The sequence below is a fragment of the Hylobates moloch genome, unplaced genomic scaffold, assembly GCF_009828535.3.
Source record: "Hylobates moloch isolate HMO894 unplaced genomic scaffold, HMol_V3 SCAFFOLD_3, whole genome shotgun sequence".
In the NCBI taxonomy this organism is placed as follows: Eukaryota; Metazoa; Chordata; class Mammalia; order Primates; family Hylobatidae; genus Hylobates; species Hylobates moloch.
The window spans coordinates 6,383,788-6,400,220 of NW_026652278.1; the positions used below are offsets into that span (position 1 = coordinate 6,383,788).

Consider the following 16,433-nt stretch of genomic DNA (forward strand, 5'->3'; position numbering starts at 1 on the left):
CGGAAGACTGAGACAGGAGAATTGCTTGAAGCTGGGAGGCAGAGGTTGCAGTGAGCTGAGATGGCACCACTGCACTCCAGCCTGGGCAACAGAGCAGGACTGTGTCTCAAAAAAGAAAAAAAAAAAAAAAAAAAAGCGCACAGCTCTTAAAATCAAATTGAGATCTCTGACATTAACAACTATAGTATTTGGGGCAAGTTAATTAACTGTAATCAAAATACCTACCTCCAAAAGAGATAATGAAAGAAGAAAAGAAGAAGAAGTCTGCCTTGGCGGTGGCCGGCACTCACCTTCACCCGGACGGTCTGGTCTGACATGCTGCTCATCATGTCGCTGATGGACCTGAAGAGCTGCAGCAAAGATTCCACGAAGTCGGCCTCCCCCTTGTTTTCATACAGTCTGCAAAGAAACACACAAACTGTGGGGGCCTGGCAGAAACACCTCAACATTTTTTGAATCCATGTCTATAGCCATGAAGGGAATCACTCGGGTGACAAGTTAGAATGAGAGACCACATCCTCAACATCTATGAAGCGAGGAAGGTGACTTGGCAGTGAGACTCATGCAGACCACTCAGCCAAGGCAGCGTGCCTCCACATACAGAGGCTGACTCTTAATGCTACCACTCACTGCATTTTTCATTGTAACATACTACATCTTATAAATCTGAAAAACACCGAAAATATACAGCAAGGGAGGGAGGAAAGGGCTGAGGAAGAGAAGGAGGGAAAGAGGATGGGGAAATTCAGCTTTATTTCTACCCCACAAAAATTACACTATTAAGACGCTATTGTGTTTTCTACCAGTGTTTTTATTTTTATTTTATTTATTTTTGTGATAGAGTCTTGCTCTTGTCACCCAGGCTAGAGTGCAATGGCATGATCTTGGCTCACTGCAACCACCGCTTCCTGGGTTCAAGCAATTATCCTGCCTCAACCTCCCAAGTAGGTGGGATTACAGGTGGCCACCACCATGCCCAGCTAATTTTTATATTTTAGTAGGAACGAAGTTACACCATGTTGGCCAGGCTGGTCTTGAACTTCTGACCCTAAGGTGATCCACTTGCCTCGGCCTCCCAAAGTGCTGGGATTACAGGCGTGAGCCACCAGGTGGCCACTACCCGTGTTTTTAAACCCATTATGTCACAAATTGAAAATCAACAACACACTCCATTGCCTAAATTTACCGTGATCTTCTAATCCTTTAAAATGATATTACAAGAGTTGCTTTTTTATTCCAGAGTAATGGTGCTATACAAATGCATTCGTTTCAATATCAGTGGTAACTGAAAAGTATTCAAGAGGTGGGACATATTCAATAAATAGGTAATAAGGAAGTTGTGCATTGGTTACATGTATGCTAATATATGTTACTAATTGAAAATAAGTCTCATTTGTAAATTATTTATTAGCAGTTACTTCAAGTTGCTGTGTTACTAAAAAGCAACACATTTGCATTTTAAAATATTGTGACTCAGATGTTTTATTAATACAGTGTTTATTAATACTAGTTTGCTGCCTAATTAAAAATATACGATACCTGAAAACTTGTGTACGATGGAAACTTTTGTAAACTAAGTGATAATTAATTACCGTAGAGGTAGTCTGATATTTAAATGAATTCCACTGTAAAGCAACAAATTCTGTGTAAAATGGGAAATTGCAACCTAGTGGATCTGTCTTGTAAATAAAGGTTTTCAAATGGGGTTTGCTTAAACGATGTACCAAACAATTAAAATGATGGAGTCATGAACTTCTGCTTGCAAGTGACATGGAGAACACCTGGTAGACTGGTGCAACCCTTCGGGAGGCATCAAGCTGCAATCATTTTTCCCCTCAGGACATCTGTAATTCCTAGAGCTGTATGGGGTAGAAGACTAAAAACCAAAACGAAAACCTCTATAAAGCAAAGTGGAATTTGTATCAATCATCAGAGAAAATGACTCGAGTTTGGAAAATTCCAGGGAGAGAGTTCCCAGGTAACAGAGCCGACTCTCAGATGAAAATCCTAGAAAGCCAGAGGCATAGTAAATGGAGACTGAGGCATACTAAAGGTACAATGTAGCCTTGAAACTGAGCACAGTCTCTGATTAAAATAAGATGGTCAGCCCCACTTTGTCTAGAAGAAGGCAAGGATGAATTATCTCTGGAAGAAGATCACATCATCTGAAGCTTCTACGGTTTTACATACAAACGGTCTTGACTTCAAACAAAAATTATTAAACTCAGCAGAAAACCAGACCACAGTCCAAGTGAAAAAGGAAAAAGAGAGCAGAAACAGCCCCGCAGATAATCTAGATATTACAGTTCCCTAGAACATCAAAACAATTATAATCATATTTGAGAACGGGGAAAATAGGATAAAAATATGACAAATAGAAGAGAAAAATTTCAGTAGAGAAATGAATCTATGAAAAAAGAATCAAATGGAAATTCTAAAACTACAAAATATACTCTGTAAAATTAAAAATTTATTATATGGATTAACAAAATAGAGAGTAGACATAGCAAGAGGCAGAATTAGCAAAATGGAAGACAATCCACAGAAAATAACTAAACAGAAGTACTGAGGAAGAGAATACAGAAAAGAGGGCTAGGAATGTGCAGGCATATTGAGGAAATCTAACATACATGTAATTGAAGTGCCAGGAGAAAAGGAGGAAGATAATGGGACAAAAATAACATTAGAACAGACAATGGCCACAAATCTTCCAAAACTGATCAAAGATATCAATCAAAAAATTCAAAAATTCAATGCAGGATAAATAAAAAGCAAAAACAATCCTATGCAACCCATAGTAAGACTGTCAATAACCACAGAAAAGGAGACAAACTAAAAGCAGCAAGAAAGAAAATAATACTATTTAAATTCAAAGATGTAACAATAAGTCTGAAAGCTAATGACTTACTATAAATGAAGGAAATCAAAATAGAATAGAATAATACATGGAAGAAGAAAATAACTTCCAATCTAGAATGCTATAGTGAGTGAAAATATCTTTCAAACACAAAGATGAAATAAATCATTTTCATACAAACAGAGTCCCATAACTGGCCAACACTAAAAGAAAAAATACAAGGGAGTTCTTTGGACAGAAAGAAAATGATCCCAAAGGAAAAGTGAAGTTGAAGGATGAAAAACAATTACAAACATAAAACACATCAAATGAATACTAACTGTATAAAATAACAGTAATGTCTTATGGAATATAAAACATGTAGAATTGAAATACAATAACAATATAAAACATAGGAGAAGAAAATGGCAATTCTAGTGTGCTATTTTTCTGGCCATATCTAGCGTTATGAGTGGACTGGTAAGAGTAATCATTTGAAATACTCTAAAATAAGTCCAACATGGATGTTACCATCTCTAGAATAATTGTTAAAAATAATAGTAAAAGAATATTCAAATAATATGTTTAAAAATCAGAAAATGGGATGCTTAAAAAAACTGTAACGGGTATAAAAGAAGGCAAAAAAAGGAGGAGAAGGGGAACATAATACAGATGGGGAAGGGAAAATTAATGCAAAAACAATATATAAATCTAACATATTACTTAATTACACTATATATAAATGGATGAAATGCTCAATTAAGAAGCTCGTCAGACTGAATGAAAGAAAAATACAACTACATGTTGCTAATAAGAGGCACACCTTAAGTATAAAGACACAGAAAGCATGAAAATAAAAGAATGGAAATAGGTATTCCATGCAAATACTAGCCAAAAGATTAAGAGAAACTCTTTATATTGATTAAGGAATAGATCAACAAGAAAGACATCATGATTATAAATCTGTATGCCCCCAATAACACAGCTTCAAAATCTATAAAGCATGATTAATGAATCTTTAATATTTTTAAAATTCTACCAGAACCTCTCATGAATAAAAATGTAAAACAGTTTCTCTTGTGCCAACCAACATGTTTAGAACATAGCATTTTGCAGTGATCCTTTTAAGCATCTTTCTGTAACAAAAGATCACTGTTAAAGTCTCTAGAATCTTCCCTTTTCATTTCCCAGATAAACCAGGGAGAGGCACTTTTTTGATCCACCCTGAAGTGGATAAAAAAAACTGAGAAAAAACAACTCAGAAACATATCGATAAATAAACAGATGAATAAGACCTGCTCATTCCTTGCTCTACTTAAATAAGTATTCATTAACAAGGAATGACAGGATCTTTGTCTATTAACTACATTCTATTTTGTGACCCAGGGAATGATAGCAAAAAGGTCTGTACAACTTATTCATGATCAATAACTAATTATTTACAAAGCTAACACCAGATGACAGGCAAAAACTCTACAAAGCACAGGATCCAGGAAGAGGAGGCGGGCGATAACTAGATTTAGTAATTTGATTCTGAAGGTCTGATGCAGGATATCTGTTTTCTGGCTTTCTAGTTAATGTGATCCACCCACACAGAAAACACAGACAAACAAAAACCAGTAGAGAAGTACCCCCGGCTGTCAGGAATCTTTCAGTGGGTTCCCCAGGAACCAAATGTCTTTGGGCCATAGCTTTTAAATTGTTGTTCTCATTTCAAAACAAAATGAGCTTTCTAAACAAAACAAAAAATATGAGATTGCATAGCAAGAAAGATAGTAAGCTAACAATATAAGCTTCAATATCTTCATCTCCAAAGTTTCACCTCTTTGTTCTTTGGAAGAATAATTACTGTCAATTATCTTGGAATTTAACAAAGCTACTGGTTTATAGGAAAGCACAGCAGACTATTTTGAAAGCAAAAGAAAAATAAGATCTCAAAAGTTTATCCCAACTGCAAAAAGGAAAACACACTCATGAATTCCAGCTGTGAGCACAATTGTTTTTCTCTCAAGGTAATGAACATGCTGCAGGTAAGAAGATGAGAGTCCTAGTTTGTTTTCTTCCCCACCTCTGACAGCACCACACAGGAGAAACACTTGGAGCTTGTCACGGATCAAACATCCTAGATATCTGTGTGGGATGTGGGGCTCTTTTTCCTTTAAGTAGCCTATACAAGCCAGAAAAACGATTTCATCTACAATTTAGACCTGTGATAGCACAGATGAAGTAACAACTGACATGCTGTGGTGGGATGATGGGGAACAGGGGTGAGGGGGACAGAAGGGGAGGGATTACTAGAAGACTTCTGCCTTACCGTCCAATATTCTAAGGGCATGAGTTTTTTCCTCTCCTAAAATCTATGAAATATCTTCTCAGCCATTTCAGAATACAGATTTAAATGTAAGTATTTGTTTTCTCTGCACAATGCGGCTAGATGCTCTACGTCTCAAAGAATGTTATGTCCTTCTCTCCCCTCAGGAATCAGGGTAGGCAGCCAGGATCCACATTCAGGAATTGTTCAGAGAAAAAATAATAAAGTCAAACTATGAAAGTCTGGGATACCCTGGGGGCTCATATGCTCATTAAGTATTCATGGAAGGAAGGAAGGAAGGGACAAAAGAGAGAAAAAAGGAGGGTAGGAGAGAGGAAAGAAGCGAAGAAAGAAGGAAGAAGTCAGGGAAGAAGGGAGGAAGAGAGAGAGGGAGAGAAGGAACATGAGTATCAACATCCCCAGAATCAGTGGGGTACAGGGGCTCACTCCTGGAATCCTGGCACTTTGGGAGGCCACAGCAGGAGGATGGCTTCAGGCCAGGAGTTTGAGGCCAGCCTGGGCAACATAGCGAGAACACGTCTTACAAAAAATTAGCCAGGCATGCTGGCACCTGCTTGTAGTCCTAGTTACTTGGGAGACTAAGGCAGGAGGATGGCTTGAGCCCAGGGGTTTCAGGCTGCAGTGAGCTATGACTGCATCACAGTACTCCATCCTGAGTGACAGAGGGAGGTCCTGTCTCAAATAATCATCATCATGATCGGGGGCAGCAGGAGATCGTCAGGATCTCCAGAATCACTGCAGTACTTGGTTAGCTAAAGTCAGGAATGCCCAGACAACGGCCTCAGAGGCTTAGGGAGCCTCACTGAGTTCTAACAATTGCTACAACTTGTCTTGTGACCACTTTGTGTCCTCGACAGTCTCAACTCTTCTAACAAACAAGTTATCCCAGCAAAGAAACTCAGTTTGTGGATCATGCCTGGCTCCTGCTGGGTCCATACCAGGACAAAGGCAGGTAGAGCGATCATGGTCTGTGCCATGCTGTTGAGCAACAGAATGCAGGCATTCAGAGGACTTTAGCACTAAACACTTCCTGTCCCAAACACGAGGGGCAGCTGAGTACTTCAGTCCGTTTCTATGTAGCCTGGTAGGACTAAACCAGGCCAGTGGATCACTTAGGGCCTAAAGAGATACTTAAAGCCAAAGAGATACTGGTGACAGAAGTCTCCAGATTGACTCCCAAACTAATGGAGAAGAAAGGCTCTGCAAAGCCTAGTTAAGTAGGATTTAGTAATCCAGAATGAGTTAGGGAAGCTCTCAGGGAACAGACCGTCTGGGTTGAAGGTATGAGGAAGAGAATGTTAACTGCCCATCCATTATCTATTTCTCTCCCCAACTCCTTTACTAAAATCACTCTGCTATTGTAGAAAGCATCAATCAGCCCATCTAAAAATCCTTTCCAGCTTCCTTGCAGGTAGGGTGGTCATGTGACATGGTTCTGGCCAATAAGACGAAAGCACACAAGACTGTCTAGGGATGGGGGAAAGCTCTTTCAAAGGAGAATAGTTGGCACAGCTGTTTCTCCTTTGCCTTCCCCTCTCCTCCACCTGGAATGCAGAGCCGATGCTGGGAGGGGCAGGAGCCATCTTAGGATTAGGAGATAAAGGACCCCACTAAGGATGGTGGGGCAGAGAGATCAAAGGAGCCAAGGACATCAGGACACTGAGTCCTCATGCAGGTGCATGAACTCGGAACTCTTCGTCCAGGCTGCACGTTATGTGACTAAAAAAAAAGTGAAACCCATATGGTTAAGTCACATAAATGGGGTTTTTCTATTACATGCAGCCAATCATATTTCTAAGCACTATTAGACTGATCAAATGAAAATAAAAATTATAGACCATGAATCTAAGATTTTGTGCCATTTGTATTTTGAAATTGAAAGAGATTAAAGAAAGAGGCAGAGAAATTTGCTACTGGTCAACCTGGGTAACTCAATCTTTTCTAAAGCAGCATTATTGTATAAAAGACTATAGCATTTACTACTATAGCAGAAACACCATTATCAATGCACGATCGTTTTAATTACAAACCTCTGAATGAAAGGGAAAGTCCAGTGTTATCGGGTAAGAATATGCAGATTATCAAATGCCTGAGTCAATGTCATATTGATCACAAACTGCACAAAATTAACATTTTTCAAATAAAACACGACAAAATCTGTAACATCTTCTTTCAAGTTCATCCTCCCACCCTAGTACTGACTTGGGTTTAGCGTAATCAGAGATTTAAAATCAGTGGGGAAAATATAAGAGCAAGGCAGAGGGGACCAGGAAGTTCATATTCATAGAATTAACTTTACTGAAATAGAATTAAAATACAAGAAAACATAACCTAGCTTACCATGCTGTGTTTCACCCTAACAAAGAGAAAATAAATCACAACTTAGATCCTTGAGGGAAAGCTTCAATCCACACCAAAGGTCATGCATATCCATAATAAGCAAAATAAAAGGGTGCAATATCTAAGTCAAGGACAAAACCATGATGCCCTCATGCCATCCTTGTATGCAAAAATGGCAGCACAAGGACTGTGGTTTTAACCATGGGCACCCCAGAGTGAAGACAAGCACACTCCAGTCCCTGACCAGTAACACATCACTAGTGGTTACCACCCTGTTTATGACTTTGATAGGTCAACACACAGTCAATAACTTGTTGCTTTGTCCTTATTACTATCATGGTAGACACATTGTTAGATTTTGAATTCTTCCCCCTTCTCCTGGGTCCTTCTGGACACGACTGCTTCAGACAAACGAAAACACAGTGAGGAGGAAACGTGAAGGCACTGATGTGGGCCCACACTTTCAATTCCTTATTCTCGCTAATAGGTTACAAGGGCACCATGCTTTTCAAAGGCAAATGTATTCGCTAATTCAGAGGGACACAGGTTCATGAATCTCATCTTTGTGTGGAACTCACAACAAGAACAATAACAACGTACAACCACCAACATCCACTGACATCACTCATGGCAGGTCACCCACAAAATAGCCATCCCCCAAAAAACCAAGCAGAGGAAGTGAAATTCCACACCCCACCCTCAATACGCTTGCTTTTCACATTCTTTGAATCATACAGTGAAGAGGCGTGGGCCAAGTTAGAAAGTCCTCATTTTAGCACAGCTCTTACTCTGCATTTGTATCTATACAATATTAAGGCTCTCTATAATCAAGCCATAATACCCCAATTTATTTATTTTATTGAGGTAAAATATACATATACATAATTCACCATCTTTACCATTTTTAAGTATACAGTTTAATGGTAATAAATATATTTATATTTTTTGTTCCCCTTTGACCCTTCAATTTACTTTAAAGCTCAAAAATCATTCATAAGTTCATCCACACAGTGTGTGAAAACTGTCACTAGGCTAAAGCACCTGAGTATCCTTTCCTCACGGAAACACCCTAGGTAGGAAGACTTCTCCCGAAATGAAACATCACTGTACTGAGGAAAAGAGGAGGAGGAAATCCCAGAGTCTGCCCAAGTGAGGCAATTTCACTTCGTTTTGCCTTTTCATTGTTGTTTTATTTTTATTTATTTATTTTGTTTTTGAGAGGGAGTCTCGCTGTGTCACCCAGGCTGGAGTGCAGTGGCAGGATCTCGGCTCAGTTGCAAGCTCCGCCTCCCGGGTTCACGCCATTCTCCTGCCTCAGCCTCCCGAGTAGCTGGGATTACAGGCGTGAGCCACTGCGCCCGGCCTATTTTTTTGTTGTTGTTCTTTTGGGACTTTGGCCATATAAAGATATCCTGAAAAGGGCTTCTGAGCCCTCGATAGACGCCCAGGATTGCACCTGCGCCATCGCCAATGCTTTCAGGAGCCAAGGCTTGACTCACAGGCACACATCTCAGACCAGGAACAGGGCTCCCGCCTCAGCACCGGCAGGGACCCAGGCGGGTAAGGAAAGAGTGGGCAGCTCACCCCAGGATCGACAGTGCTCTCTCAGCCTAGAAAGCAAGGGGGGAAAAGGGGGAAGAAGAAAGGAAAGAAGAAGGAGACGAGAGAAGGGGAAGGAAAGAAGTGAAGGATCTCCTGCCAGTCCTCTGAGGGCCCGTGCAGGGGATAGGTACGCACTGATTGAACAGGATCCTGGAGCGCACGATGAACTTGAAGATGGACTCTAGCGCTTTCATGGCTTTGTACAGCTGCTCGTTTACTCCCGGCTTCTCAGCACCGTCCACGTAGTTCTTCAACACTTTTGTCAACTTCCTATTCACAATGCAAACGTGCACAAATAAGCTCAGGAAAGGACAGTATCTCAAATCTTAACTGCTAAGGAAATATACAAGTAGGTTACTTTTATTTGGTTTCCATCTATCAGTATATGAATATCTGTAAAACGTTTTCTTTCTCTTTTTTTTTTGTATGTGACAGTTTCACCCTGTCACCCAGGCTGGAGTGCAATGGTGCAATCTCGGCTCACTGCACCCTCTGCCTTCCGGGTTCAAGTGACTCTCCTGCCTCAGCCTCCCAAGGAGCTGGAATTATAGGCGCACACCGCCTCGCCTGGCTAATTTTTTGTATTTTAGTAGAGACAGGATATCACCATTTGCCCAGGCTGGTCTCGAACTCCTGAGCTCAGGCAATCCACCCCGCCCTTGGCCTCCCAAAGTGTTAGGATTATAGGCGTAAGCCACCACGCCCGGCCTGTAAAACTGATTTACTGATTTTCTAATCAGTAAATGTGCCTGACAAAATGTCTCTGAGTGCAAAGGCTGAGCATTTAATAAGCACTTTATAAGTGCAGATGTTGTTCTAAGCAGGTGAAATGCATTATCTAATTTAGCCTTCACAGCAACACTATGAGGCAGTATTATCCTATTTAATGGATGAGGAAACCAGGACTTCCACAGGTAAAACACTAGCTTCCCCAAGGTTAAACAATAAAATCGAAGAGATTTTCATTACACAAACAGAGACACAAAAAATTTTTTCAAAAAGGCATGACACCAAAAATATTCTCTGATGGATAGTGGTGATGATTTTCTCAACACTGCACTTTAAAACTATTAGGTAGGGGCCTGGTGCAGTTGCTCACACCTGGAATCCCAGCACTTTGGGAGGCCAAGGCAGGTGAATCACTTCAACTCAGGAGTTTGAGACCAGCCTGGACAACATAGTGAAACCCTGCCTCTAGAAAAAATACAAAAATTACCCCAGTAGGGTGGCATATGGCTGTAGTCCTAGCTACTCGAGAGACTGAAGCAGGAGAATCACCTGAGTCCCGGAAGCAGAGGCTGCAGTGAGCCAAGATCACGCTACTGCACTCCAGCCTGGACGACAAGAGTGAAACCTTGTCTCAAAAAATAATAAAATAAAATAAAATGATTAGGTAAATTTTATATTTTGTGTATTTCACAACAATTTTTTTAAAGGCATGAAACAGTATTTGTTATTGCAAAGCATCTCAGACACTTTTATTCATTTTAGTTGATTTTCTAAAACTAGAGTTCTTACACTGAAAATTAAAATTTTACAAATGGTCTTTCAAATAGGAAGCAGTCTTAAATTTTTAATTAATATTGTAAAAATCCTTATAGAAAAGAGTATAAACAATACATAAGAACAGTAAGAATATTATCAATGGACACAAGAAGATTTTAAAATATTGACATTTCCTAATAAGATTCCCCAAAAACATTTAGTTTTAAAAACATAATGACTACTACATTCTTAGTCTATTTATTTATAAATTGGGATCTAAAATCAAGTAACATCCTAATATGAAAACATTTAAAACCTTTTCCATGATAAAAAAAAGTTTACACACTTTGGAATACACAAAAATTGATTAAAATTATTTGTAAGTTTTTCATCCTACTACAGAAGTAATTACAGACAGTTGGTATAAATAAACTATATGTTAGGAGCTTAATATTAATTCATGGCTTCATAAATATTTTCAGTGTTTAATTCATAGATAGGTTTTTTTAATTCCTTGCTGAAGATGAAGGGAAATGTACTAAACGATTTTTACTTTACTGTAATTCAAACAAATAACAAGAAGTTCAAATGATAATAGATCTACTCAAAGTTTTAGGGAATGTGAGAAGGTTAATTTTTAAAAATCTAGAAATACATGAAATTAATCAACTTCATTAATAAATACATGAAAATTAACATAAATAAAATTTCTGCCTAGTACAAACTTTGGGGTATCATAACACTGCTGTTGGATAAATGGGCATAAAACTTTTTTTTTTTTTTTTTAGACACAGTCTTGCTCTGTTGCCCAGGCTGGAGTGCAGTGGCACGATCTCAGGTCACTGCAACCTCCACCTCCCAGGTTCCAGCGATTCTCCTGCCTCAGCCTCCCACGCAGCTACAGGCACGCGCCACCACGCCCAGCTAATTTTTGTATTTTTAGTAGACAGGGTTTCACCATATTGGCCAGGCTGGTCTCGAACTCCTGACCTCGTGATCCACCTGCCTCAGCCTCCCCAAGTGCTGGGATTATAGGCATAAGCCACTGCACCCAGCGGGGCATAAAATTTTTGAGAGGGTAAAATGGCAATACGTATTATAATATCTGTTGGAAATATCTATTATAATTAAGGATATTCAAATCCTTTGACACCAGGAATTCCAACTCTAGTAACTGTCCTACAGAAACAATTACAAATGAATCAAATGATATTCACTGCTGCATGATCTGACTAGTAAAAACACATAAACAATGCAAATGCCCAACCTTTGACAGCCAGTTCAATAAATGGTAATACATCCCTACAATGAAATACTGCACAGCAGTTCAATACACTAGGTGGGCACTCCCTTATCACTATAGTTAAAAAAAAAAAAAAAAAAAAGGCCAGTTTTGTCATTATGCTGTCAAAAGAAAACAGCAGTTACAAAATCAAAGGTCTATTGTGAATCTGTTCTGTATTTTATATTCTCTCCTTCTGATCTTTTTGTCTGTCCTTATGCCAATACCATACTATCTTGGTTACTGATGTTTAATAATAAATCTTGAAATTTTGATCTTCTATTATTTTGGTATTTTAGGCTTTTTGAAAGTATAAATTTTCAAATTAGCTAGTCCATTTTTTCATAAAAGCATACAGAATTTTCATTGCGACTGTGTTCAAACTATAATTTGAAATAAACATTCAAGCAATATTTTATTTTTCAATACATGAACATGGTATACATTATCAAATTATTTACTTTTTATATTTCTCTTAGCAAATTTTGCAATTTTCAGTCATCTACCAGTAAATTTATTACTCATTATTTTATTTATTTTTGAGACAGAGTCTCACTCTATCGCTCAGGCTGGCATGCAGTAGCGCGATCTTGGCTCACTGCAACCTCTCCCTCCCAAGTTCACGAGATTCTCCTGCCTCAGCCTCCCGAGTACCTGGAATTACAGGTGCCCACCACCACGCTTGGCTAATTTTTGTATTTTCAGTAGAGATGGGGTTTCACCATGTTGGTCATGCTGGTCTCAAACTCCTGAACTCAAATGATCCACCCGCCTCGGCCTCCCTCCCAAAGTGCTAGGATTACAGGCGTGAGCCACCATGCCCGGCCTATAACTTTTTGATAATACCATAAAGTGTACTGTACTGTACCATACTGGAATTCTAGTGTACTTTTAATTCCTTCTCTCAATTATGTGTATATATACAATTGAAGTTTCCTTTTATGTTTGCTTTATTTTAAAATAAATTATAAAATAGATTCAGGAGGGTTTTTTATATACAAAATCAACTGTGAAAATACAGTTTTTCTTTCCAATTGTTATACCCGCAATTATTTCTTCTTGCTTTACTACTTCCAGCGCAAGAATAAACAGATATGGTGAGAAGAGACATCCACATTTGTTCCTGAACTTACGGGAAAAGCTTTCCATGTTCCAGCATTATGTATAAGGTTAGCTATGACTTTTCTTAGATGAGCTTTATCAGAACAAGGAACTTCCCGTCTATTCCTAGTTTGCCAAGAGGTTTTATCGTAAACAGATGTTGAATTCTGTCAAAAGCATAAAGCATAAAGCTTCTGAAACAGTAGTGCCCAACAGAACTTTCTGCAGTGATTGAAACCTGTTTCTGAGCTGTCCAACCTGGCTCAGCACTTGAAACACACCTGGCACAACTGTGGAAGTAAATGTTTAATTTAATTTTATTTAAATAGCCACATGAGGCTAGTGCTGTGACATTAGATAATGCAGGCATTGTTAAGACTTTGGCTAGGCAAAGATTGTTTAGCCACAGAATGAAAATCCCTATCTGTTTTTTTAAATGATGACTTAGGCTTCAACAAAATTAAAGATTTCTGCTCATTGAAAGACACCATTAAGAAAAGGATAAACAGAGGCAGGAAGAAAATGTTCAAAAATCATGTTTGAACAAAAAAATACATATATTTATGTGTGTAAACACACAAACACATACACACACATACCATACACATCAATAATAAAGAGACAACAAAATACAAAATGAAAAAGAGATTTGAACAGACATTTCACAAATGGCAAATCAAAAAAAATAAACAGGTACTCAGTATCATCAGTTATCCAGTAAATGCAAATTAAAATCACCAAGAGATATAATTTTGCCCCCAGTACAATAGCTACAAAGTCAGACAATACTAAATGTTGATGAGGATACAGAGCAAAAGGAACATTCACAGATTGCTGTTGGGAATGCAATATGATACAATCCTTTTGGAGAACTGTCTGGCAATATCTTACAAAGAAAACTATACACGTATCCTTTAGCCCGGCAATTCTACCACTAGGTGCTTATCCGAGGGAAACAAAAACAGACTTCACCAAAGACTTGGACAAGAATATTCATCGCAGCCTTATTCGGAATAGCCAAAAACTAGAAACAATTCATGTATCCATCAACAAGAAAATGGCTAAACAAATCATGAAATACTCATACAATAAAAGACTGCTCAGAAATAGAGAAGAGCAAAATCAAATATTTAATGGTGCACAAAGCAACATGCACGAATCTCAAGAGAATTATGTGGAAGGGAAGAAGCCAGACACAAAAGGAGTGCATGACCCCACTGGTGTAAAGTTTAAGAACAGGCAAAACACATTCCTAACAGAAACCAGAAAGTGGCTGCTTGTCTGGGAGTGCGATGGGCTCAGATAGGCCAATAGGGATGTTTCTGGGGAATGGCAATGTTTTATGTCTTGTTTTGGGCAGTAGTTCCAAGGGTATACAAAAACTGTCCAAACAAAATTAAAATGAGCATTTTGTTGTATGCAAATTATAACAATTTTTAAAAGTTTTTAAATTTTAAGCAAGAAAAAATAACAATGCTGTTTTTTGTAAAATATGCAGGCATACTAGTCATAATCTTAATAACAATGTTAATATAAACACAGAAAATAAATGCTGGCACAGTAGATATCTCCAACATGTAGCATTACATACAAGGGAACTTTTATCGTCTGCACTATAACATTTGGGTAATGTGAGATTTCTTTAATATTTTTTATCTGTTGAGCATGTGTTATTTTTAAATGATAGAGGCAGTAGTGAAGATCTGACATTTTTAATTCCATCCACACTTCTACACTTTCAACCATTACTGGCTCATCAAATAATAATCCTTGTTCATAAGGATGACCCTCAAGCAATAGCTTACACATAATAAAAGAACAACTAAATTAACAACAACGCACTTTCATTTTTTAACGTATTGAGCTGCACTACAACTCTCCAAAAACTAGCACCACGTGTGCAGCCAGTAAAACACCAGGAAGAATATCCGCCACCCAAACTTCTCCAGTCACCAACATCTTAGTCATTGAACAAGATTCACTGAGGCTTTTTAAAAGCCACATGAAAGATTTTTATGTTCATAAAAGCAATCTGCTGGGGTACTGACAGCATGTCTGGTTCAGTTGTGAGCCAGTAAAGGCCAGACTGCTCACTCAGGTTATGGAATAAGACACTCAGAAGAGCAACCTTCACTGCAATTATGGATGAGCTAAGAGTAACTATTTTAACAATACATCACAACGAAAATCTCTTTTTTTTTTTTTTTTTTGAGACGTAGTGTCACTCTGCTCAGGTTGGAGTGCAGTGTCACGCTCTCAGCTCACTGCAACCTCTGCCTCACAGGTTCAAGCGATTCTCCTGCCTCAATCTTCCGAGTAGCTGTGATTACAGGCACCTGCCACCACACAAGGCTAACTTTTTTATTTTATTTTTTTTAGTAGGGATGGGGTTTCACCGTGTTGGCCAGGCTGGTACCGAACTCCTGACCTCAAATGATCCACCCACCTCGGCCTCCCAAAGTGCAAGGATTACAGGTGTGAGCCACCACGCATGGCCTGGAAAGCTTTTTGGGAGACTGAGTTGATGTGAAGCCATTTCTAACACTGATCAGGCGCCAGAGCTCTAGTAGGGAGCCCTGATGCTCTCAGAGTCACACTCCTGCTTGCTGTTCTGAAGAGGCAAGGTCTGCAGATCCTCCTGCTACAGTGTCCATCTCCATTGGCTGGAAAATGCACCTTGACGTATAGGCCTCTGCAGGTGGTGCTCACTGCACAGGACAGCATGCAACGCCCTGGCATGAAGCCTGCTTCACTCAGTTTCACTTATTTTCCCAAACTTACTGGACCACACACCTCTTAATACATCTATTAATATCCCAGGGAATATAGAACACATTTTGGGAATTCTTCAAACCAATTAAAAAAAGAAATAAAAATAATAATGATTTGCAAAGAGAAGGACTTAGAACCAACAAATGTATCTTAACCTGGAATTAGACAGCAAAAAGAAAGAAAACAAATAAAAGAACTTAGAACCAGCAAATGAATCTTAACCTGGAATTAGACAGCAAAAAGAAAAGAACCAGCAAATGAATCTTAACCTGGAATTAGACAGCAAAAAGAAAATAAATAAAAAATCTGCCAGGCCATCTTCTACCTGTGCAAAAAGCAACCCCTTGGCACAGGCTAGAGGGGGCGGAGCAGATGGAGCATCAGTTGCCAGTGAGGAGCCTGCAGCAGCTCCGTAGAGTGGACAAAAAGGAGCCCAGTCATGCTGGTTTTATGGAAGAGCAGCCCCCAAAGCCGATGCCTCCCTTCCTCTCACTTGGACCAGTGCTGGTCAGTCCAGTGGGGCTCCAGCATCCATGAACTACACACACGCAGGGGAGCCGCAGACACGGCTCAGGGTGCTGAAGAGGACTGCCCGTTGCCAAAATCTTTCATTCCTTCTCTTGGTGTTGTTGGGAAGAAGGCTAAAGAGCTCAACATTTACCAAAGGAGAGAGGCTACATGGA

At 39.1% G+C, this 16,433-nt stretch overlaps 1 protein-coding gene across 2 annotated transcripts in view; it reads right to left on the minus strand.

Annotated features, from left to right (window-relative positions):
• Positions 1–16,433, minus strand: part of DOCK1 (dedicator of cytokinesis 1) — a 546,602-nt gene that overhangs the window by 392,699 nt on the left and 137,470 nt on the right. For both annotated transcript variants that reach the window (XM_032175218.3, XM_032175209.2), the window contains exons 22-23: positions 9,246–9,380; positions 291–399 (exon numbers count right to left, since the gene is read on the minus strand). In XM_032175218.3, coding sequence (XP_032031109.1) covers positions 291–399; positions 9,246–9,380 — 244 coding nt within the window. The remainder of the gene's footprint in view (positions 1–290; positions 400–9,245; positions 9,381–16,433) is intronic.